The 26192-nt window shown below is 36.4% G+C and overlaps 3 protein-coding genes, 1 non-coding gene and 1 pseudogene across 5 annotated transcripts; 3 read left to right on the forward strand and 2 right to left on the reverse strand.

Moving 5' to 3' along the window:
• Positions 1–1425: 1425 nt before the first annotated feature.
• On the reverse strand, positions 1426–6097 carry LOC137737393 (pyruvate dehydrogenase E1 component subunit beta-1, mitochondrial). 2 transcript variants are annotated; one of them, XM_088682493.1, is made up of 16 exons: positions 5904–6097; positions 5691–5792; positions 5524–5589; positions 5236–5316; positions 5115–5141; positions 4951–5013; positions 4677–4763; positions 4326–4451; positions 4008–4141; positions 3849–3921; positions 3664–3729; positions 2680–2718; positions 2481–2605; positions 2285–2399; positions 2035–2141; positions 1426–1846 (listed from the first exon to the last, which is right to left on the reverse strand). In XM_088682493.1, the coding sequence occupies exons 2-15, from the start codon at positions 5739–5741 to the stop codon at positions 2073–2075; spliced, it is 1122 nt and encodes a 373-aa protein (XP_088538619.1). In that variant the 5' UTR covers positions 5742–5792; positions 5904–6097; the 3' UTR covers positions 1426–1846; positions 2035–2072. The 2 variants fall into 2 exon arrangements, with proteins under 2 accessions (XP_088538619.1, XP_068332953.1); XM_068476852.2 differs by having other exon boundaries at positions 5691–5826; positions 5904–6094.
• Positions 6098–8055: 1958 nt separating this feature from the next.
• LOC137736253 (uncharacterized) lies at positions 8056–8905 on the forward strand (annotated as a pseudogene).
• Positions 8906–16569: 7664 nt separating this feature from the next.
• TRNAL-UAG (transfer RNA leucine (anticodon UAG)) lies at positions 16570–16649 on the forward strand. Its single transcript has one exon. It is a non-coding gene; the product is annotated as a tRNA-Leu (tRNA).
• Positions 16650–17230: 581 nt separating this feature from the next.
• Positions 17231–18665, forward strand: LOC137737992 (uncharacterized). The gene is made up of 2 exons (XM_068477585.2): positions 17231–17419; positions 18350–18665. Exons 1-2 carry the CDS (start codon positions 17282–17284, stop codon positions 18446–18448), a joined length of 237 nt encoding a protein of 78 aa, XP_068333686.1. The 5' UTR covers positions 17231–17281; the 3' UTR covers positions 18449–18665.
• A 4618-nt stretch (positions 18666–23283) lies between these two features.
• LOC137737386 (NAC domain-containing protein 83) lies at positions 23284–25147 on the reverse strand. The gene is made up of 3 exons (XM_068476841.2): positions 24468–25147; positions 23878–24164; positions 23284–23804 (listed from the first exon to the last, which is right to left on the reverse strand). The coding sequence occupies exons 1-3, from the start codon at positions 24646–24648 to the stop codon at positions 23505–23507; spliced, it is 768 nt and encodes a 255-aa protein (XP_068332942.1). The 5' UTR covers positions 24649–25147; the 3' UTR covers positions 23284–23504.
• Between the last annotated feature and the right edge of the window lie 1045 nt (positions 25148–26192).

Consider the following 26192-nt stretch of genomic DNA (forward strand, 5'->3'; position numbering starts at 1 on the left):
CTCTTCTTCTCACCCACTGGTATCCCTTCTCCTTATCCATCCATATTCTGATTTTCAGCCATGCATCGGTATTTCCACTAGATCAAATGATTTCACTGGCTCGGGTGTTTCCAACACCACCACCTTCTTTATGTTATCTGCTTGTACTAGCCGTGTTACTCGTGGGTTTACACGTGCTTCATCTTGATAGATGGCTTCTTTGTTTAGTTGTTGGCTATCCTTACTTTGTGGTTATGCTCAAGGAGCAAATCGGGGTTAGATGTTGCGATTGATGAGGCATTGCTCGGTTGTGGGCGTGGAATTGGACGGATCGAGAAACATTACAGTAGCAGGGGTAGCAGTAGATTTTTTTGGTTTTTGTAGTTTTGTTTTTGTTTTTTGGGCCTCAACTGTTGGTCGGCCTCTTTCAAAAACACTTAAAAGCGCTCTCTAAAAGAGTTACCAATTATATATTTTTTATAGGAAACACTTAAAATATTTTTCCACATATCTTATTAAAAGTCAAATAGATAATTTGTGAAAGAGAAAAGTCAATCAAATAGATAATTTGCGAAAGAGAAAAATCAAGTAGATTATTTGAATCCTTAAAAGAATCAAACAGAGAATAATCAAGCAGAGAATCCTCACTACAATCTATATCAGCAATGCATGCAGTAGCCAGCCTTTTTTTTTTTCTTTTTTTTTTTAACAAACGATATTATCGATATTAAGGAAGAGATGATAGGCTTAACCTCACAATGGACTAGCAATAATGTGGTTCAAATTCGTTTTTGGTGAGAATCGAATCTAAGACCTCTCACTTATAAGTAAAGAAAAATATCACTAAATCGTAGTATTAAGGAGCCAGCCATTTTGAATTCTTACATCACCCACCACCCTTTTTAATTAAGTGGGATATTGTTTTGTAAGTTAATTTGTAGCCAACACGGTACCTATATTAATTAATTAATTAATAATCAATAAATAAACAGAATTGTCTTGCATTTGGGAATTGATAGAGAGAATCTTTAGACTGCGTTTCTTTTGGATCTAACGACCAAATTCAATACATACAAATAGAAGGTCTAGTAATATTCTTCTTCACTTGTAAATGAAAAATCTTAAATTCAATTCTCGTCAAAGATAAATTTGAACTGCATTATTGCTTGTCCATCATGAGACTAAACCCACCTAATCCCCCTTCGTATAGATAATATCGTTTGTTCAAATAAAAAAAAAAATACTAACAGACCTCTTTATTTTTTACAGTGATGCATCAGTTAAAAAGCTAAAATATAGGTGTTATTGCTTAAATAGTGTGATCTTAGTTTACTCTAATCATACTAGTCCGACTACGGAACGGACGTCCTGCACAGAATTTCTGCCAATTCTATAGCCATTGGCATCGTGTTTCTACAAAAAAAATCAATCATAATAACTGACCGATTAACTTCAAAATTCAAATATTTCCTTCTCCTTTCTAATATTTTTTTTATCCAAATGATTCGTTTCGGTTCTAACAATCATAAACCTCTGCAGTGTACATCGATCACGCATAGTTAAACTGAAATTCACCAATTGGGACCAAAACCACCGGAAGGAAGGAGAAGACTGAAGCAGGTCATTGACGTTTCTGGAAATCAAGTACATGAAACCCAGAAAATGGCTTCCAAAACACAAAAGGTTTAATGCGGACAGCGAAAAATAATAAACGACAAAAGTCAAAAAAATTCTCGCCCTTGTCTATGTTCTCCCAAGTTATTTGACAAGCAGTTCTTCCCCGCACGGGATGATCTACCAGTTATTTGACAAGCAGTTCCTCCCAACACGCGATGAGGAGAGAAATAATTTACAATTTCTACAACTCCTGAAAGAAAAAATAAACAACAAACTCACACACATAAGAAACTGGCATAAACTTAGAAGTCAAAAGGTTCTATGAATCATACCATAACCTAAAACGTAAGTGAAGAACGTCGGTAAAGATATGTAGCGCAGATAAAGTACCTGTGGCATCAAATCATTCTATGAAACATAAAATAACTTATAACTAACCTCAATCCGGGGAAATTTCTGCATTGAAGTGGTAAAAATTAAGCACTTGCAGCCAATGAGGAAGATTTGTAGCACGCTCTCTTTGCTGCACGCACAATATCTTCGACCTGTAAAAACAGTTAACCAAGATGTTATTGGCATACCAACCTATAGCCGAGTTAATGGGAAGAAGCCAGCAACTGAATAACTTTTACTGACCAACTACACGGCACTTATTGACCAAACAATAAAAATCTGAAGGGAAACTCACCTGAGGAACAGCCAATCGCTCCAAATTGGCTGCATAAGGCATGGGAACATCAGCCCCAGAAATTCTCTCAACCGGTGCATCAAGATAACCAAAGCTATCCTCAACAACAGATGCGCTGTTAAGAAGTAAACAATGTTAGCATACGTGGTGTCTGAAAACCACTCAGCAGGGAACATTTAAGAGTAAAGAGACAGACCAGATTTCAGCGCCGACACCATGCTGAGGAAACCCTTCTTCAACTGTCACCAGTCTGTTGGTTTTCCTGACTGAATCATTGATGGTTTTCCTATCGAGAGGACGAATTGACCGCAAATTTATGACCTACAATATCACAAATGGTCAAACCGTCTCTATTACTAAAGTACTAACAAGATTGTGCTGTTACACAAATTTACCTCAGCACTGATTCCTTCCTTAGCGAGTATCTCAGCAGCCTGAATACCAAATAACAGAATAAATCCACTATTATAATGAAGGGAGAGAGATTCTGACTGACATCCAAAGACTATAAACAATTTTGCAAAAGTGGCTAGAGAAAATACATTTTATAACATCCCTCTTAGGACTTTTTTTTTCTTGGTCCGTGCCAAAGAAAATGTAAAAATAAAAGGAAAGTGTGGGACAAATCAAGATCCCCATTATTCATGTATTAATGGCAATATATTTAAAAAGATGAGAAATAGGCAGGCAAAAGACTAATGCAATGATGACCAAAAATAAGTAACAAACACAACCACTTGACCAATACAAAAACAAAGTTTTCACAGTTAACTCAAACAATCCAGTGACCCAGGACAATTGCACATTGATAAAGTCGCAACAACTTTGGTTGGAAAACAAGTATCCTCTATGGAAGCCCAAGCATGAGATCATTGGGCCAACTCTAAAGCTAAAGCCTTTTGGATCTATAGAAAAGGTATGGATAGTTGCAAAGAGTCAAAATCAAGGTTTATTAAGAGTATTATCAAGTATCTAGTTAATTGGGTCTTAGGAAAATGCAACGCCTTTGAGTGGTTTTTTGTACACCAATTTTTATCTTTGGACAACCTATCTTCTTCTCTCTTCTTCCAAATTCCTCTCCTCTTCCCCGTTTGACTAGAGATTACAGCAACCACAACCTGCTTTGTTCTCTAAATATCCTATTTCTTCAAATTTCTATCATTATAAGCCCACCATACGTATATCCTGATCACCCACCCCTACTTTGACTCGCATCACATAGTCACAGCAGCAGATAAGCCTTTATTCTCAAAGCCATGATCAAGTTTCCATGCAAGATCCATTTCAATTTTTTTCCATCAGTGTATCAAGTATCAATGAGCATGAATTTGTCATATGTCAATCCATCCTGGCAGCAGAGGGAGGTATAGTAAACAAACCTGTAGAGAATAGCCAACCATTTTTGAAAAAGCTGTAATAGTGACATCCTTTCCTTCTCTCTCAATCTGTGTTATATTATATAATAATTAGAAGGCAATCATCAATGATGGATAACATAAAAAGTTGGAAATCTGAGTGGAATTAACAATCATTTTCCTATAGAATTCCATTAGCTGATGATCACCTTAGCTTTTCCAATTGGGAGGCAAAAACTGGAATCAAGAACTTCAGCTGAAACAGGAAATGACTCGCCATATCTGAAACAGAAAATTACATCAAGACATTAACGTTTTACTTGATAACAAACATAAGCATCACAATATCCTTGCAGTGGATTACTTACAACAACTCATTTTCAAGGAAAACAACAGGATCAGGGTCCCTAATGGCAGCTTTTAAGAGTCCACGAGCATCTTCAGATGAATAAGGAGTCAAAACTTTCAACCCAGGGCAGGCTGCATACCATGCTGCATAACACTAGACCAACAAGCATATCATAAAATTGTAAAAATTCATTCGCTACTCACATAGAAACGAAGGCTAAATATGCTGTGGATGTGGGTAAATGGTAGATCAGGAATAAACAAAAGGTAACATATGAAAGATTGCAATGCAACTAAGTAGTAAAGAGACTTAAAAGAAGGGGCGTGGGGAACAGTACTTGAGAATGCTGGGCACCAACACCAGCAGCCGCACCATTTGGTCCTCTGAAAACAATGGGCACATTTATTTGGCCAGCAGACATATAATTTGATTTTGCAGCAGAATTGATGATGTGGTCAATTGCCTGCAATAAACACCAGAACAGAATCCTTTAATGAAAAATAAATTGGACCAACTGATCTAGAAGGATGATAAGAATCTTTCAGTTAGCATTTAGATAGCAATAGCTTCAGAGAATCGGAAAGAATATTGAGTGTCAAGACATCAACTATTAGTTATAACATTAAGACTCCAGTATAAAAGTCAATAACAGAAAAAAAAAATAAAAAAATAAAAAAATCCTCCAAACCTGCATTGAGAAGTTAAAGGTCATGAACTCTATAACAGGTCTCAAACCATAGTAAGCAGCACCAACTCCAATCCCAGTAAACCCAGCCTGCAAAAAAAATTTCCAAATAAATAAGGTCAGCCAGCTACTATCACTAATGTATATAAACGAATTGGCCCACATAGCCTCAAATTTAGGAGACAGGGAGAAAAAAGGGAAGAACGTTAACGATGTTACTGAAATGCGGAAGTAAACAAAAGAGAAGTAGCACGGCACGTCAAGTAATAGGACTAACCTCTGTGATTGGGGTATCAAGAACCCTGTCAGGACCATACTTGTCCAGAAGTCCTTTTGTTATCTATATACAATGGAGAACAAAGGGCAACTGTTAAAGACGTCAATGTTCACATGGGTTCTTGATAAAACGAAAAAAATGAAGTTTCAGTAAATAATTCTAACCTTGTAAGCACCTTGATATTCCCCAACCTGCATAACAGAAAGAGCAACGATCAATGTTACGGAAATAAATTCTGTTGGTTTCTCAAATCACAAAAAATACAACCTACCCATGCATCCTCACCTCTTCACCCATCAAAAACACTTTTGGGTCCGCGGACATTTCTTCATCGAGCGCAGAGTTTAGAGCATCCCTCACTGTCATCTGTGGGCATAATTTCATTGTCAAAAAATATTACGTGCCTCTGGAATTCACAATATTCCACTGAGAACAGATACGAATATGAAAATAGCATGAATGCAACAAACATGTAGAGAAAACCAATCCCCAAAAACTGGGAGTCTAATAATACAGGTTTTTTTTGAAGCATATGAACAATACGAACAAGTGGAAATCCAGAACCAACATTACCTCTTTCGCAGAAGATGCGAAACCCCTCAATGCCGAAGCGGCGGGGCAGATCCTCTGCCCCAAAATCTGAATCATCACAAATATTAGCCAATAACTCACATAAAAAATAAATTAATCAATTGTTTTACATAACTCAAATCGTAAATTGCAGAAGTATTAGGGTGTACCATAGCTGACGAGCTTCCAGCTCCCACTTTCTGCCTTAAAATCCCCAACATCTTCGTTTCTTGCCCAAAATATCACACTGAACGCCGATTTCAGTGAAGGGACTGAGAAAGATGAGGAGGAAGAACAAACGATTTACTGGAAATATAGAAATAAAAAAATCAGATCAAAATTCATAAGGAAATAAATCGTAGGGATTTGGGAGGAGGGCGAACCTGTTTGGCGGATTGGAGCGTGGATCGGATCGGCGATGCGATGTGTAAACAAATGAGCGTTGAGGGAGCAGCAGCAGCAGCAACCACTTTCTTTCAATTACCTAATATTCTCTATTTTTTCAGCTTTTTATTTCTCTGATTTTTCTGTTTTTCATTATTCGGCAATTCAACCAAGTACTGCGGGTTATAATATTAAGAGGACAAGGATTGTCAACTCTCTTATTTTCGGTGTTCTTTCGTGCTTTTCTGTTTTGTATGTTCACGGTTATATATTATTTTTTTATAAAGATAATAAAATAAAAAATAATATAAAATATTAACATAACTTAACATCACACAAACAAATGATACGAAAGGGTACTGGAATCCTTGTCCATATTAAGAGGGATAGTGCAATTTATTTGATTTTCCTTGCTGGCACCAAAATTAATTTTAAAAGGGTAAAGGCGTAATTGTGTAGGAATGCAGGATCATACACGGAAGATAATTCAGGGTTGGCGGGCAGTTTTGGAACCCGACGCTTGGAGGCGCGGACGGCCGTGAAAAGCACATGGACACTTACAAATGATTTGTTATGTCGAGGCACATTGTACGTATCATATTAATTAATAAGTTAATTTAGTTGAATGTTGATTATATGTGTTAATTGTCACATTACATGGTACATGAATGTAATCAGAAAGTAATTTTTCTAGCATCAATTTTCTTTTATAAATTAAATAAATGAATAACAACCAAATTAATCGAACAATGTTACTTATACAACATGCGGTCACAACTTTGCTTATCACCTTTCTCATACATTGGAATTTATATACGAGATTTGTTTTGTATTAAATATGGAATCAGCAATATAATTAATAAAAATGATTCAAATTATGGCAGCACTCAAATAAATATAACGCACATAACTAGTTAACATAGCGGAACTCTTTTTACTTAATTAGAGGAGTTCTAAGTCTCATATTAGTTTTAAAAGATTGTTTGAAGAATATGCTACTTTTCTCTTTAAAAAAAGGGACAAATTAAATTGCAATGTAGGGTAGGTTGAGCTCATTTGCTAAAGGAAAATGAAGGTAGGTAGGGCGTGGATTCAACTACCAAAGGAAGCAAAGTGTTTGGTAATAAAAAAAATCAAAAGGGTTTATTTTTTTCCTTTCCTTTTTCTTGTTTTGAAACACGGGGCTAAAAACAAATAGCTCAACCAAATTTATTCAATAATAAATTTAGACCAAGACATATTAAGTCGATCTTCACGAATAAAATTAATTGAACAAGAAGGAGAAGTATCAGAATTAAAATTACCTAAATCTAAATTAAGACTACAGATAACTAAACTGTCCATCATAAAAAAAAAAAAATTATCAACAAACATGTTGATTTCCCCTTTACCAACCTCTTAAAAGCAATTATCGATATGCCAAAATAAGAGGACCTAAAGAATCTTTTTGTGGAGCGAATCGATTGGGAATTCAACATCACCTAGTTGTCGTTTGTTTGGCTCTAACGATTAGTACGGTGCAATAGAAGTCCAAATTTGACTTGCAAAAGTGGGGCCCTTTGTATTTCTCAACCAAGGGCGTGCAAAGAACGTCATTTTCATGTATATTAATATTTGAAGTGACAAATTGACCCTTTTGCTAAGATGAGGAAGTCAATTTTATGTTCCTCAAAATCGGTACGCAATTTGCATTTTATCACAACGTTTGGGTCTAAAAACTAAATAAAAACAATTTGTGTCTTAAAATCATTTCAATTAATCGATCGACTTACACCACAAATATCCATTGCAGAAGGACAATAATAACTCTTGAAGAAATGATTACTAAACTCCAAATTTGGACTAAATATGTTTTTCATTTTGATACATCATATCCACTAGATCGTGATGTTAAAGCAAAATATTAACAAATATAGGTTTAGGAACCGCACAATATCTCTTCTTGCACATACCGACCCACGCCACAAGAATGGCTCTCAAAGATGTCACAACCAATTTCCAAGCTTGAATCTAGCATGAGTACAGTGATTTATGTATAAATTTGCAAAATCGACAAAAAAACCGTGAGTGTTAATCCACGTTTTTGTAAAAAAAATGCACATTTTTTATTTTCTCGAAACATTTTCCATGAGCATTAAGAAAATCTTTAAAATGTTTTTCGAAGCGGATTTGCGATTTATTGACCAACAAGTGTATATTTAGTAGAATATTTAAGCCCAAAAGTAATTAATGAAATAGGTGAAAAATATAGAGATGTTAAAATGTATATTTAGTGTATATTTTTTTTAATTAGAGATGTTAAAATCACCTGTAGGTGAGGCTTCAACAAAGAAACTGTTTTTAGTAGAATATCCAAGCTTGAACCTATTTTTCGTGAGAAACGCATCATTCGAAGAAAGAAACTGTTTGATGAGAGTGCTGGTGATGCGGTAAAACAATTAGCTATTGAAACTTCTAAAGTTGATTACTTTCTTTATATAATTGATCAAGCTCGTACTTCACTTGATAACAGATTTGAACAATTTCAGAAAAATGAAGAAACTTTTGGGCTTTTGTTTAACTTGAAGAAGTTAAAAGCTGCAGAGAATGATAGCTTGAGGAGTTTTTGTATCAATCTTGAAGAATTTTTGAAACATGGTAAGCATTCTGATATTGATGGAAAAACTTATTTCTAGAGCTAAGAATCTTGAGAGAGACTTTACCGAATGATAGTCAGGCAATGGAAGTGTTGGACTATTTGAGACAAATGGATGGTTGTTTCCTGAATGCATGGGTTGCTTATAGAATTTTGTTAACCATACCAGTTACAGTTGCGTATGCTGAAAGAAGTTTTTCAAAATTAAAGTTGATCAAATCTTATCTTCGATCAACTATGTCACAAGAACGGTTAAACAACTTAGCTATTTTATCAATTGAAAAAAAATTGGTTGAAAAATTAGATTATGTAAACTTAATTGGTGCATTTGCGTCTAAAAACGCGAGACGTGTAATATTTAAGTAATGTTTGTATTTCTTCTTTTGATATTAATTTCTAATGGTATTTGATGTTGAAATATATATATATATATATATATATATATATTGTGTATTTAGCAAATTTCTTTTTTTTATATATCAATGTACAAAAAGTCATGGGTTAGAAACCTTAAGGCCTTATCTTGAAAGCTCGCCTAGGGGCCTTAAATTCTCAGGGCCGACTATGCGTCTTGTATGCTTTTGTTTGCCTCGTTCTGCATGTATAGTGTTTGCATCGTTTTGCATGCCAGAAGCCTGCCCCTTTTTTTAGTCCTCGAAGCCCGCACCATTTTGGCGTGCACTGAACCAGTCTTGTTTTCTGTGCCCACCACGATTTATGCACCTTATAGCACCTCATTTTTCATGCACAGAGCTCGTGCTCGTTTTGTATGCTAGAAGCCTGCCCCGTTTTCTGTGTGCGGAGCCCTCCTTATTTTTCGTGTCATGGTTCTCCTTGTTCTACGCAAGCTTAGTTGGCATCATTTTGTGTGTGGCGAGCCCGCCTAACACCCACGTTTTTTTGACAAAAATTCAAATTTTTTATTATCTCAAAATATTTTTCCTAAGCATTAAGTTAAACATTTTAAGGAATTTAGAAGCAGTTTTACGGTGTATTGAGCAACAAATATATATTTAGTAGAATATTGAAGTAGGAAACTAAAAAAATTATTGAAAAATATAGTAGTAAGGCCCAGAACATTGTCAAATGGGGTTCTACACTCAAGGATCTCAACGGAAAGTCTCACCTCAATTTTTTAAACTTCACAGTAAGGCAAAGGTTAAAACAAAAAGATTGAACCATGATTTTTGTACGAATTTGCAAAACCGACTGAAAACCATAAGTGTTAATTCACGTTTATTGAAAAAAATGCACATTTTTTTATTTTCCCGAAATTTTTTCCGTAAGCATTAAGAAAATCTTTATAATGTTTTTGGAAGTGGATTTAAGATTTATTGACCACCAAGTGTACATTTAGTAGAATATTTAAGCCCAAAAATAATGAAATAAGTGAAAAATATAAAGATGTTAAAATGTACATTGACACATCCCGACCCAGAAAGTCTACTTGGATCCTGAATCGAGCTGTGCTGGCCGACACCTGGAAGGTGACAAAGCCATAAAATGTGATAGTGCATAAAAAGTGAATAAATTTGAATCTAAAAGTGTCTAAGTACCAGAGTGCGCTATGAGTGGGAGCAAACCCATTTCACACGCGATGTCAGAGCATAAGTAAGGTACAGTAGTGTGGGTAAGAATCATACCCTTAAAAGTAGCCACCAATACTAAGATTAGCTATATATCCTCGTCGATACGAACCCAGCAGTTAAAACCTGAAGGGGTACAAAACAGAAAGTGTGAGTAAGCAGTAAAACCAATCTTCCCAAAACTATTACCTTTCTAACAATAATAACCCTTCACTGTAATTCCCTTATCGTTTTCTATAGGACAGTACAACATATATACATATATCCAAACCATACTTAGAAATGACCAAAACCACGGTTTGCCATCAACTCTATCATACATTAATAAGTAAGCCAAATGAATTTAATCAATACAAAGTGATATATCAATCAGAGTCATCTAAAATGACATGTACAACTTATCCATATATCATCAATCATGGCTAGCATATAAGTCGGAGTCACCTATAGTGACCTGTACGACTGATCCATATCTCATCAATCCTGGCTAGCATATAAGTCGGAGTCACCTATAGTGACCTGTACGACTTATCCAGATCTCATCAATCCTGGCTAGCAAATAGCTCAATAAGTATACCTGCACAAGAGTCGGAACCACCTAAAGTGGTCTGTACGACAAGACTGGGTGTAAATAAATACACTCTCAAGTGCTACGATCACGTGAAGATTGAGCGAATAATCGCGGGTCACCTACGAGTCAGAACCACCTAAAGTGGTATGTACGACAGGACTGTGCACCTACCTTGGATCCAAGGTGAGCGTAAGGTGCGGGAGGTGAACATCACGTGAAGGATTGTGCCCTAGCCACGGGCGGGAGCACTAACACCGGGGCGCAGGTTTATGAGCTCTCAATGCATCTCAATATAACATGTGGAACTCATGGCAACCAGTACGACAACATCGAAGTTGCCTAACACATAACTGTAGTCATGCTATAACTCAATCGATTCAACTAATACCATAAACTCACCTGAACTTACCTGGGTGTCCTGAGTTCACCTTTGCACTTGAAAGCATTCCCAATAATTATATGCAAGTAATATACATATGGATATACCATGATGCAATCTAATACTCAACCATGTCATAGCATTTTCAATTATAAACAATACGGTGAGATGTGTACAATCAATAACGCCCTACTCCCAAACTACTTATTTTCAGGGATAATTATCCATGACAACCCAATTAACACTAATTTAGCTAACTAATTCATAAAACTAAAACTTGCCTTTACCAATTTCCTTCGCATTACTCAATTTCCCAAGCAAGGCTTTTGTCTCAAATATTTTATGGATGCATCTAACGTCTCGTTAGACTGCCTACGTACCCTAAACAGGGATCAAGCCATTCGTAGTTCATATAGTACTTCAAGCATTCACAATAATTATATATGAAAGTAATATGCCTAATCAATTTAAAAGTGTCGATAGAACTCTCAATAATATGAACGATAAAAAGGAAAATACGCACTCACCTGGAGTCCACGCTATGATTCTCTAGCGCACGCATCGAGGCGTCCTGAATGATTGGTCCCTGTGACCAATTATCAAATCACATCTCAGAACTCTTATCCGTAGAATATGTAATTCACATAAAACACAACCTCAACGACATTCTAAAATAGTTTGAGACCCATTGACCACAAGTCAACAGTCGATCAAAGATCGACGGTAGGGTTTACAACCCTGTATAACTTGACCCGGAAGATCCACATATCAGATTTCCAATCCGCAACTCCCAACGATCCACAATATGTTTCTAGAATAACATATTAAAATTTCATTACGATCCAACGGTTGGATCTCCGCCATTTGCCCAAAACCAAGTGGACGTGAACATTTATTTTACTAACTTACAAATTCAATTCGGGAAGATCCGTACATCGGATTCCCGATCCATAAATTCCTATGATCTTTAAATATTACGTATTATAATGTACCCAAGTTTGGTGACGATCCAACGGTCGGATCGTCGATTCACATTTTCATCAAGCAATGTATCGTAACGAATTTAGGTTCCAACGATTAACCTATGTCATTCAAATAACAAAACTGAATTCAAGACATTCGATATAGCCTAAAAGTAGCATTGGCGGCCCACTGGCCACGCGACGCCGCAGGTAGCGGTCGGCCGCCCCGACTCGCCGGAAAATCCAACTATTTCCAAAAATTCTCAAACTTCACAGAAATGAAGATCTCAGTGAGTGGAGCAACTTTCATACCTGCCACGAAGTCCAAAAGTGGACGGAAGATGGTCAATTTTGCCCACAAAGTCGACCGGTGCCTAAAACTTCCCGACGTCGATTCGTCGTCTACGGTGGTCCAACGGGGTCAAGGTTGGTTGGGTTTTGCTCCTGTGATGATGGGGTACAAAGCCCAAGTGGTGGCATCGGCCATCGCTTTGCCGATTTGCCGGAAAATCGAAAAGGGTGGCTGGAGCACCATTGATTTTCGTCAACTTTCGTGGCCTCAAACCGCCACATACCATGGTTAATCAAGGTGGTTCTTAGGTGGGTTTTGTAGAGGGGAATGAGAGCTTCAAGATGGTGGTGGTGGCATCGAAAAACTTCACCGGAGTTGGTCGGAATCGGCCTTGAAAAATGGGAACTCGTGGTGGGTGCGATGGACGGGAAGCCACTTTCTTTTTTTTTTTTTTCCTTTTCTTTTCCTCCATTTCTGATTGGGCTTCACCTTAAATAACCAATTTCTGATTGGGGATTTAATTTAATTAACACTAAACCTTGAATAACCAATTTCGAACGTCCGTAACTATACCGTTATAATCCGGACTCACAAACGGCTTCCGCCTATGCGTTCACATACACGAGTATTAATAGAATATGTTAAAAGAATAAGTCATACGTCTCTCTAGACGATGGTCAACAGAAGTCAAAGTCCTTGCCTCTAGGGCAATTTCGTAAATTCACGCTTTTAAAATAAAATAAAAACGTAAAATTTGGAACGGGTTGTCACATACATTTAGTGTATATTTTTTGAATTAGATATGTTAAAATCACATGTAGGTGAGGTTTCAACAAAAAATAGCAAAATTTTGTTTTGTTAAATAGGTTTTCACCCTCTTTTGGTTGACAAAGAGGGTTCTATTAATATGTAGTTCATATTTAGATAAAAGAAAAATTAACAAAAAGACAAAATGTCCAAATCTCTATAAATTTAGGTTTTAAATCGTTGATAACAAGTGTTTAAATATGAATTATAATAGATTTTGGCGTAAAAATATATTTTGAAGAATATGAATACAATAGTTTGTTGTAATGGTAAAAGAAATAAAAGAAAAAGTAACAAAAATGATTCAAATTCTTAGGGTGCGGTAAAAGAAAAATTAACAAAATTGATTCAAATTCTTATGGCACCCTAAGAATTTGAATCATTTTTGTTAATTTTTCTTTTATTTCTTTTACCATTACAACAAACTATTGTATTCATATTCTACAAAATATATTTTTTCGTGCGTGGAGCCATACTCGTTTCCCGAGCACCCAAGAGCTTGCCTTGTTCTGCGTGCACGGAGCCTGTCTCGTCTTGTGTGCCTTGTTTCACCTTGTTCTGCATGTGTGGTGTATGCATCGTTTTGCATGCTGGAAGCCCGCCTTTTTTTTTAGTCCACGGAGCCTGCGTAATTTTTGCGTGCACAGAACCAACCTTGTTTTCCTTGTGCACCTCGATTTATGCGCCTTATCCCGCCTCATTTTTCATGCACGAAGCTCACGCTCGTTTTGTATGCCAGAAGGCCGCCTCGTTTTCTGTGAGTCGAGCTCGCCTTATTAGTCGTGCCATGATTCGCCTGCGCGAGCTGAGTTTGAATCGTTTTGCATGCAGTGAGCCCGCCTAACACCCATGTTTTTGGACAAAAATTCAAATTTTTTATTTTCGCAAAATATTTTTCCTAAGCGTTAAGTTAAACTTTTTAAGGAATTTGGAAGCAGATTTACTGTTTATTGAGAAACAAGTATATATTTAGTTGAATATTTAAGCCGGAAACTAAAAAAAAAAGTGAAAAATATAGTAGTGAGGCTCAGAACATTGTCCAATGGGGTTCTACACTCAAGGATCTCAACGGAAAATCTCACCTTAATTTTTAAAACTTCACAGGGAGGCAAAGGTGAAAATAAAAAGATTAAATCGTGATTTCTGTATGAATTTGCAAAACTAACTGAAAACCGTGAGTTAACACGTTCACGTTTTTTGTAAAAAAATACACATTTTTTTATTTTCTCGAAATATTTTCTGAGAGCATTAAGGAAATATTTATAATGTTTTTGGAAGTGGATTTACGATTTAATGACCGACAAGGGTATATTTAGTAAAATATTTAAGCCCAACAGTAATGTAATAAGTGAAAATTATAGAGATGTTAAAATGTATATATATATTTTTTTTAAATTAGAGATGTTAAAATCACCTGTAGATGAGAATTTAAAAAAAAATAGCAAAATTTTGTTTTGTTAAATAATCTTTCACCATCTTTTGGTTGACAAAGAGGGTTCTATTAATATGTAGTTCATATTTATATAAAAGAAAAAAGGTCCAAATCTCTATAAATTTAGGTTTTAAATTGTTGATAACAAGTGTTTAAATACGAATTACAATAGTTTTGGGCGGAAAAATATATTTTGAAGAATATGAATATGATAATTTGTTGTAGTGGTAAGAAAAATAAAAGAAAAATTAACAAAAATGATTCAAATTCTTGAGGGTGCTAGAAAGTTTTCAAAATATATGTTTTTGTGCGTGGAGCCCGACTCGTTTTCCAAGCACCCAAGAGTTTGCCGTGTTCTTCATGCGAGAAGCCCGCCTCGTCTTGTGTGCCTTGGTTCGACTTGTTCTACATATGTGGTGTCCGCATCGTTTTGCGTGTCAAAAGCCCGCCCATTTTTTAGGTCCATGGAGCCCGTGTCGTTTTGGTATGCACGGAGCAAGCCTTGTTTTCTGGGTGCACCTCAATTTATGCGCCTTATCCCGCCTAATTTTTTGTGCGCGAAGCTCGCGCTCGTTTTGTGTGCCAGAAGCCCGTCCCATTATCTGTAGGTGAGGCTTCAACAAAAAAATAGCAAATTTTTGTTTTGTTAAATAGTCTTTCACCCTCTTTTGGTTGACAAAGAGGGTTCTACTAATATGTAGTTCATATTTAGATAAAAGAAAAATTAACAAAAAGAAAAAATGTCCAAATCTCTACAAATCTAGGTTTTAAATTGTTGATAACAAGTGGTCAAATACGAATTATAATAGATTTTGAAGAACATGAATACGATAATTTGTTGTAGTGGTAAGAGAAATAAAAGAAAAATTAATAAAAATGATTCAAATTCTTGAGGGTGCCAGAAAGTCTGACACTCTGGGAATTTGAACTATTTTTGTTAATTTTTCTTTTATTTCTCTTACCACTACAACAAAACTATCGTATTCATGTTCTTCAAAATATATTTTTTGTGCGTGAAGCCTAACTTGTTTTCTGAACACTTGGGAGTTCGCCTTGTTTTACGTGCGCAGAGCTTGCCTTGTCTTGTGTGCTTGGGTTCGCCTCATTTTGCATGTGAGATGTTTGCATCATTTTGCGTGCCAGAAGCCTGCCATTGTTTTGCGTCCACAGAGCCCACATAGTTTTGGCGTGCACAGAGACATCCTCGTTTTCTGTGTGCAAAAGTAATAAAATAAGTGAAAAATAAAGAGATGTTAAAATTTATATTTAGTGTATATTTTTTTTTTATTAATTAGAAATGTTAAAATCACTTGTAGTTGAGGCTTAAACAAAAAAATAGCAAAATTTTGTTTTGTTAAATAGTCTTTCATCCTCTTTTGATTGACAAAGAATGTTCTATTAATATGTACATCCCAACCTTATCGGTGGAGACACACCCTTATTGGAGTGGTTGTAGTTCACCCTGTGGATTATCTTAACTCCGCCCTTGATTGTAACTTATACATTACATTTTGCAAATATATAAATAATTATTAAACATGAAAAAACCTTAGAGGAAGGAAAAATTACATGTATAAGGACATTTTTTAATAATTATTTCGTTTTTTGTTTTAATATTATGTAATGATATAGAACAAAAGTATGTGAGAAAATTGGAGAAGGGTGAAGGATATATGGTGAAATAAATGAAAAATAAATGTTAATAGAATGACACGCAAAATGAAATTTTAAAACCCTAAACCCTTTATCATATATTTTTCGTCTATATAAAACATCAACTATAAAAATTAAATACTAAAAACGAAATGTTTACCGACTAAACCCGAATTAAACCTAGCAATAATAAGCGATGTGGGCTCATACGTGCAATTGATGAGTAGTTTCAAACTCGTGTCACAAAAGCCCATCACCCCAGAGCCCAACGAGTCAACTTAAAATCCGTTAACAATTTTCAAACAAATTATTAAAACTTATAAAATAATTAGGTGAATTATTTCAAGAGACGGTTTGGCCGAGTGGTCTAAGGCGCCAGATTTAGGCTCTGGTCCGAAAGGGCGTGGGTTCAAATCCCACAGCCGTCAAATTAAAATTTTTTAAACCATGGACTTTTTTAACTAAAGAAAACAATCACCACCCAACTTTTAGCACAAGTAAGTTTTGGATGGAATAAATTTTTTTAAACCATGGACTTTTTTAACTAAAGAAAACAATCACCACCCAACTTTTAGCACAAGTAAGTTTTGGATGGAATGATGAAGTGGTAATTTGAAGTCCAAATTATACCTTTAATAAAAATTGACGCTCATACACCTCGTTGCATCTAATTAAGAAAGAGTAATTTGTAGTTAAACGACATAAGCAAAATTTTTTTTTTTTTTTTTTTTTTCTTTGACACAAAAAATATATATTTCGAATTAAATTGGTTGAAGTGATATTTTCAATTAAATGGGCTAAAGTGATATTTCATTAGTGATCCTGCTAGAGTCGTTGCTTCTCACATGAATCAGAATTTTATCCTTTGGTGGAAAACTAATTTTTGCACACCATTTTTTCATCCCATACAAAAAACCCAACCTAAATGGGCCAGTTGAACAAATTGGGCCCAAAATCGAAAGAGTAAATAAGCCCTGTAAAAACCCACCGAATCCAATAGGAGATCCAAACAGAGAACAAAAGGGGCGAGAGAGAGAGAGAGAGAGAGAGAGAGAGAGAGATGGCGGGTGCGTTTTGGGGGACGCGAGTGCTGGAGATAGTGAAGAAGCACGACTCCGGCGGTCTCGTTTGGAAGAGAATAAAGCTGACCACCACCCGTAAAGCCAACGCCAAGAAGCGTCTCCTTCGCGTTTGGCAGGTTCTCTTCTCCCCCCTTTTACTGTTTCATATCATTTCTGATTTCCCACTCTCTGATGAGGGTTTTAGGGTTAGGGTTTTACTGAATTGTCGAAATTTCGTAGTTATTAGTTGCTCGAAATCGGATTATTCCACGTTAAATGTGATTTGGTGTGTACATAGAAGCCAGGCAGTAGTGCATTGCTTCACTTGAAAGTCGAACTGTGCGTAAACCTCAGCATATGTGAAGGGATGTTGAGTCTTTTGGCAAATGAAAACTGAGAAATTCCCATTTGGGTTTGCTCAATCATTGTTTCAAGAGATAATTAACATGAAGAATGATTAATTTTGGTCACTTTGGTATCGGAAAATGGCGAAACAGCATTGTGTTGGATTGATTAGAAAAGGGTATCTTTCCGTCTTATTCATGTGATCATAATTTGTGGTCAATTAACCAGGTCTATTAGTTGAAATGCCTTATGAAGGAAACTACACGATGTATTTACAAAAGCTTGTTTCTGTGGTTGTCATTGGGCTTAAACATGATTACCATCTAATGTGGTCCCAATTCGGAAATAAATACCAGACTGATTGTTTTTCATTTGAATTCTATTTTCTTCAATCATGGTTTAGACCCTAATTATCAATGATGGAATCAGTCTAATTATATTGTGGTGTGCTTGGAGGGAATTTCAAGTACCAAAGACTTATGCTACGTTAGTAACAAATGCACTGCAAAACATTTGATAGAGGGAATCGAAATGACTAGATGCAGGATTTATGTGTGACTACTTGAAAGCACCACTGTTATATTGATATTGCAATGTACTTATGGAGTGTATGTTATACTTGCACACTCAAAACTGTGTGTTGGGATTTATTTTGTGTCGCAAAATTTGGTGATCTTCTGTTAAACTGATGTTGAACTCCTGGAATGCCACTTTCCTTGCAGAATGAAGCTGTCCTGAGGGCATGTGCAGAAACACCTTCACAGTCATTGGGTGCTGCCACTGATGGATTTTCTGAGAAAGATAACGCAAGTAGCCAATAATGAGTAAGAATGACTTAGATGCATTAGTTCAGGATAGCAATGCTATAAATGTCAACTGTTTGTTATAAACTTCAACTGAATGCCGTCCTGAACTTCCATTTTGATCTTTCTATTTCTTGAGTTGAGCGTTTTAAGTCCTGGACCAAAAACGATCATAATCTTGTGTAACGTGGATTATTCTGATGGCCAATAAGACTTTTAAGAATTGCTTGCTGTCGATGTGTATCTTGAATATGAAGCTTATTGGTTTTATAGTACCTGTATTGCCCTTTAGGATTGTGTTTGTGAGCTGAGCAGGCCGTAAGAGATTGGCTGTTGGATTTCAGGACATCTTAAGTTATGTTACTTTTAAAACTCATCAGATGACCATTCTTTATGGTGGAAATATCTCTAGGCCTATTGTAATATTTACTTCTAAATATTGTTTGAAGAATTAAGAGTTTTATAGTCGAAAGGGGTCGTTTAATGAAATTCCATCAGCAAGTTATCATTGCTCATGAAAAGTCTCGTCTTGGTTTGAAGGGCTGCTGGAATTAGATTTTCTTTTAAATAGGGAATCTTTGCACTCGCAAACATAGGATAATACTGAGTTTTGTCATAGAATCTTGTGTGGTCCATGTGTAGTTTATAAGATTATTGATCTATTTTCTTATCAAATGTGAACACAAAAACCGCCGAAAGACGGGTTGAAAACTTCCTTCTCCTTCCCAACCCCTTCTAGAGGATCTAATACTGATTTTGACACCGGAAAACTTAAATAAATTAGTCTATTTTTCATTGCCTGCATATGTCGCTATTAACTCATAGAATATGAAGAGAGATGCTTGAGGCCATTCATTGACGATGAGTTTATGGTGTTACACGCAACCTTATGTGATTTATGCAAGATTTTATGCTCCTCCATGGAAAATCTTGTGAGTGTTCAACCTCATATGTACGTCTTTGTCTTATATTTATATAAGATTTATGTGGCAGGGAAATTTAATATTTTTGACAAGTTATTGCATCTGTGATGTTGAAATGTCTCACTTTGTACTGCAAAAAAGATGGAAAATTAATCATCTTTTAGCACAGGGAAAAAAAGGTAGGAAACTAGTCAGCCATCATGGAGGTTGTTGCCGTCCCTTATTGCTTGTCAATGAGCTCATCATCTCTAAATCCTTCAATGCTTTAGGAAAGAGAAATAATTTTCGCCCGTCCTGGTTTTTTTGCACACCCATGTTTATTTCTTCTTCTAATAGGAGCGCAGGGGAGGGGTGTGGAGAAGTTACTTCCCGTTGGAAAATCTTTTGGGGAGAAGAACTTTAGTAGGGGTGCTTTTTTCTGCATGTATTTTTCAGAAGGCCTAAAGTGTATGATCGACCCCCATTTAATTGAATTAGGCAACATAATTTTACATCTTGTGCAACGGTTGGAAGGGTGAGCTGTGGGAAATAGCTGCCGTGTGGGGAGGTGTTTCCTTATGCCATAGGGCACCTAACCACTTATTAAATGCATTAAATATAGCAAAAAAAAAAAAAAAAAAAAAAAAAAAATCCAACCCACCCTCGTGAGATTCTCAAGCATTGGATTCCCTTTTAGCTTAGGGCTGAAATTTTCTGAACCGAATACTGAAACCGAACCAAAATTTATCGAACTGAAATTGAAAGTTCCGAAAGCAAAAATTACCGAACTTGGACTCACATGAATGTTAGGATACTATACATTGTGAGGGTTTAATTACACATGATTTTTGTAGTTTACTCGGTTTTTCACTTATGCCTCTATAATATATGATACAGGTATAGTTTTGTTGCGGGTGAATTATCTCGTCGCATGTGATAAAAATACCTTGAGCTTTACCCTTCCCGCCATCCTAATTATGTAAGTTAAGTTGAGGTTTACAATAATTAAGATTTAACTTTACATAATCATCTTGCTCACTTGGCATGGAGTTGTTGAGAACCTCCATTTAAATTTCACAAACGGCATTAATTTAATGTGGGAGATTAATATTTGATTAGTGTTTGATTTGACCATGTCATTAGAAGTGGTATAAAAATTGGAGATGTCTTTGTTGCATAGATCCTAAGCAACCCCCTTAAATAAAACTTTAATTTTCTCCTTAAACATGAAAAATAATATAAAAGTGGATGGTTCTGGAACCGGTCAACAAACGTTAAATACATTCCCCGTCTGCTTGGTAATGTTCTTCAAAATGTCAGAATTGCCCTTCCTCATCCCCTCAATTCATGTATGTCTTCCGGACGTGAGATCAACTTTCATATCACGGTATATCGTTACCGTATCATTTCGTGCCATTGTATGGTGCAATACTATTTATATAAATTGTTTTCAACAAGGCGTATTATTCACGAAATATTATAGAGTAGATGAACCCGTTCCATGACAAGCTAATCGGTTTGTGGCTATAGTGTGTACTGTGTAGTCTACCATGACGGCCTGCCCCCGTGATTGACAATTTGAGAACCCAAGTCAGCATTTCACAATCCAATCCCTTCCCCCCTCTCTCTTTCTCTTACATACACACACAAATTTTATTTTAATTTATTTTATTTTTTGTGTGATGAAAACGAAAGAAATATATAGAAAAAGTGACGTGAAGAACTCCAAAAGCAAAATAGGTGATTCAAAACCAGTGTCACAATAAACTTTGGTCGGCATATATTTATTTCTTTATTTTCCTAAAATTGGCAAATTACTCTCTTAATTATGCATTAATCAGAGTGTTAATCAAAGGTTTAATCTCATTATTTATGCCGTCCTTAGTCCACCTGGTGTCCACTTGGCACTCTCTCATGGGTTCGTGGCCCATCCTCTTCAAACCTATCCAACCTATTGTAATTTGTATCATCATCATCCATGCCTCAATGTTTGTATAGGACAACAACCTTCCTTGTAGGTTTTGTTCCTTCATTTTTTAACAATTTTTGTCTCTTAATCTTAGCATTAATCATGTTTATAAATTGACCTTTCAACTTCAATGAAAGAAGCAAAATTCAGAGAATTAAAGCTCGTTTTAGCTCCCTCTTTGCACTTCCGAATAGAAAATTAGATGCGTGAGGGATTTATACTTCTAGATGATTACTAAGTTAGCAGTTTTTAGTAACTTAGGTCAGATATTGTATCTACACTCCATTTTTTTCTTTTTAGTACAACATGCCAATAACAAAGAGTATTAAACGTGACGATAAATAAGACACTGTCGAAGAAAATAATTAATGATCATAGAATTATATGTAATTATCATTAACTATGAATAGTTGTCTGTACTTACATTCACAATATTTTACGGATGATTTTTATGGTTAGTAATACTTTACGAGTATTGCTACACTTATCATCTATTTGTACTATCGTTTATATCATATCTGTAATAGAGGTAGGGTTCACTAACGCATGTGAGTCTTATCTGTATTAAAAATATGATACAAAAAGATGATAAGAGTAGCATGTTTGAGTCAATTATATCAGGCTCGTGGCCCTTGCATGTGCTACACGTGTGCAAAACATGCAGTCAATATAATTTGTAATTAAAAGAGAAATAATTGGGAGCTAATTAATGATAAAACTATCAAAACTTAATGCGGGTCAATGTTGCAGAGTGGTTGGAAGATTGCATTAGTGGGACAAACCTTGCCTCTAATCTGGGTTAATTTGTTGTCTAGCAAAAACTCATATCAGAGTTATAACACTGTCTGGATTAAGAAAAAGAGGTATCGTTTACGTAAACTCGCAGGAATAAATGTGCAAGAAATCATATGCTTTTAGGAAATTTAAGGTGATGGGTCGATGGATCAGTTTTCAAAACTCGGGGCCCTCCCAGACCCTCCCTACTGGCCGAATCCCATTTTTTCTTTTCAATTTGCAGCTGGTCCCTGCCAAGCAAATATTCCACTGTATTTATAGTCCCCTTCCCTACTTTCACCAACTGGTCCTTTAGATTCAATATTTAGTTAACCCTGTTTCCCTACATCACCAAACTCACTTTCGTACGTGAGAAACTTCAGTAAGACTGTTTGATTAGAGAAATTTTGGTAGGGTTGCTTTACCATGACAGCTCTCGCAACGGGCGAGATTAGCAGAGCATGCTAGAACCACCGAAATAGAGAGGCTATGTTTTGTGAAAGTGATTAGAAAGAGATAGTATCTGACTGCTCTATACAAGTTTTTCTTGGGGCTCCGGTTTCTTGTAAGACACTACAAATAGTACAAAATGGCAATATAGGTCAGAATGTCTGTTTTTTGGGAATAAGATTCTGGGATTTAATCTTGCACGATGCAGATTGGAGTGCATTTGAAGATTTGAGAGAGAGAGAGAGAGAGAGAGAGAGAGCCGATTTGGGATGAATTCGATCCATTTGAAAACAATGTTTCGGAATTGGGTTCCTTTTGAGTGTGAGTTTTTAACTTTCCACAAAGGGAGAAATGGAACCTCGTGCGAAGGTGACGATCCTTGCAAAGACAACAATTATTCCCCTAGGAAAATCTCACGTTACATTTTTTTACACTTTCACTTTGCTTTTTACTCCTCTTTAGGTCACTTTTCAACACCTATTCCCTTGGAAATACCATGCCTTTCTATAAAGAAATTCTGCTGCATGATATGGAGTAGAACATGTTCAGATTATGAGCATTTTTTTACGATATCTCAGAGTATCTCATACTGCGAAGCGTTTTAGAATTTTAGAATTATAAATTGTAAAAGAAAATTCATATTCAAATGTGGTTACTCCAAATCGTTCTAACAACTGGAACAAACAGGGAAAATAGAGAGTGGTAAATATGCGAGCATGTCGCTGTTAGAGCTAAAATAAGGTCCAAACAAATGGAAATAAAGTGTAAAGACATCAGATATTAGAAAATTTGGGATTTGATTACATAAGGGCACACCATCCATTGCTCTCGAAATTACCGACTACAAGTAACTGCCGATTTTCTTCCTAAACTTGGATTTTTCTCAGATGATTATTCTGATAAAGCAACCAGAAGAGCCCAATTACTGGAACATAAGCGAACTAATTTAAGGGGATTATAAATTAATTAACTAAAACCGCTACTGTTTTCTTCTAATTAAACCTAAACTATTGCAACTACTGCTTTCTCCGTGATCATTGTCTACTTGCTCACTAGAAACCACATCTGTGATTCCACTCGATCCTGAGGAGGAAGAACAAGGCGCGAGGCTCAAATTTTCCCGGTCTTTTGTCATGAAATCGTAGAAAACAGGCCTCAAATTCTTCGGTTTTCGAACATTGAAGGAGGGCTGTTGAACTTGCTCCTCCTCATTTTTGCCTCCCCTTTTCTTCAAAAATATGCGGCAGAGAACCCAATTGTCCATTGGCACCACAGGGCTCTGCAACAGCAAAATAAAAAAAATCAAAATGTGTTCTTTGTGGTTTGTCGAGCATAATTGAAGAAATTCTCACATGGGTTGAATTCTTTTCCGGTGGGGCAATGGAGGCCGGAGTTTCGGGCAAAACAAGGCGGTATTCGTGCATAATCCAATCGGTCCTAGTGCCATGGGGAGGCTTTCCCCTATAAAACACCAGAGTTTTCTTCATCCCCACGACTTGGCCACCCCTGCAAGTCACAATCTGCTTGTCCAATCCGGTCGCCTTCCAGTAACCGGAGCAGGTCGCTCTGTTCGATCTGTTCCCATTGGGGTACTTGGCCTCCCTAGTGCTGAAGAAGTACCTCTCTTGCTCACAATCACCTAAACCAAAACAAAACAAACCAATTGAGTCTTTCAATTCTCCATCTAATTTCTTCATAGCGGCGATTTCGCGCTCCATTTCAAGCCATCTGCGCTCCAAACTGAATACTTTACAATTTCCGCACTCACAGAACGAGTGCAGAAGCCGGGAAATGGGAGATTCGAGACCATTTCCGTCTAAAATACGATTTGGGTTTTGGTTGGTAGGCATTTGGCATTGTAGTTTGGCCAAACCAAACCAAAGAAAGAAAAAAAATCACTTCAATTGAAGAAGTGAATTGTACGGAAATGTGAAAAACGAACCTGGCAAATCCCAAGGGTCGGCCTTGCAGACATCGACCTCCGGGATGATGGAGGCAGGCAAAGGGCAGGAGTAAGCCTTGCGCCGCAAGTACTGCAGAACAAGCTCCTCGTCGGTCGGGTGGAATCGAAAACCGGGAGGCAGTCTCAGCACACCATTCTTCACAAAACTAATCCTCTCCATGTCCGAGAAAATCCCAATGGACTGAAAAGCTAGAGTCTTTCAGTCCAATCCGAACTGAGAAATCTAATCCTAAGCAAACACAGTCGTGACAAGGTCTTATAGTCCGTTGGGGATTGGATAATACAAACAAAGTAGGAGATTAGACAAGAACGGGAGGGAACAAGAACAAGAAGGAAAGAAGAGTCCCAATGGAAACAAAAGCGTGGAGAGGTGGATGGTGGGGGGGGTTTCAAGGAGAGAGTGTGGCTTCTTTTATAGTAATGGGTGTTTGAGACAATGCGAGGAGAGAGAGAGACGAGGACGACCCATTTGTTGGCGTAAACAAGACTCAATCTCCTTTTCCTTTGACACAATTTTTACAAAACGTCGAGGGCTCTGCGAAAAGGTTAAAGTTTTTGACAATTAAACGAAACCCAAATTCGTAGAGAGAGAGAGAGAGAGAGAGAGAGAGATCTTTCTGGTTCTGTTCGACCTTTGTGTGTGGAAATAACCGAATCTCAAATTTCAATTGGATTATGGTCTTGCTTTGTCCTTTACCTAAATTGCCATTTTAAACCTTGCCCTCCAAGTTGGAAACTCGCATATGTTTTGGACGGTGGGGAGATGCATTGTGGTCTTCTCATAAAACAATCACATTGTGTATGTTAACCACCGATTCGCTCCTTACTTGCAATGGGTTATTTTAGAATCACGAAAAACAAAAACTGTTTTCGCATGGTCAATTTGTGATTGATTTGCAAGTGTTTTATGCAGATGATATTGTTGTTGTACTCCAAAGCAATCGCATATTGATATGTAGGAAATCTTAAATGCAAGTCAATGGTTGATAGATTTGAGACACCGCGACATTAGCAATATCATTTTAACTAGGTTTCTTCCATAGCATTTAGGAATCGAACAATGTTTGGCTTCTTACTTGCAATGAGATGCATGAAGGTTAATATCTACTTCCTGACTTGCACCATCTACCATACCGCTGCACAAAAGATGGATGAGCTATTCCATTCGCTTCCTCTGGAAACAAGTAAACTCACTTTATGACTACCCAAGAATTATGTTTTCATTCATTTATTTTTCACATCCGAAAGTTGAAATGAGGCATAAAAACAACATATATCATCTCCAAATCATAATCTAATATGCAGGGTTGGTCTAGAGATTTTTGAGGCTCAGAGCGATGTTAAAAAATGTCCCCTCACTTTATATAAGAAAATTATTTGTTTTCACATGTAAGACATCAATAAAATTATACTTTGAAAAACACTTCAAATTTAATAATTTAGAAACACGAAAAAACTAATTTATTTTGTATTGTGGGAAGGAAACAAAAAAACTCCGGGTTTACAAGTAGATAGATTTGAGTTTTGTTTTCCATCTGAACTTTTAAAGTGTTTTTGTATAAATCGGGGTGTTTTTTCTTATTTACTAACCTTGTCAATATGGGACTAAAAAAATAATGATGTTTTTGAGTCTTTAATTGATATGTATAAGTAATAAATGGGTACTAAATTAAACTTTTGATGACACGTCATATGCTTTGCAAA

Source organism: Pyrus communis, chromosome 13, assembly GCF_041283825.1.
Source record: "Pyrus communis isolate YQ-2024b chromosome 13, ASM4128382v1, whole genome shotgun sequence".
In the NCBI taxonomy this organism is placed as follows: Eukaryota; Viridiplantae; Streptophyta; class Magnoliopsida; order Rosales; family Rosaceae; genus Pyrus; species Pyrus communis.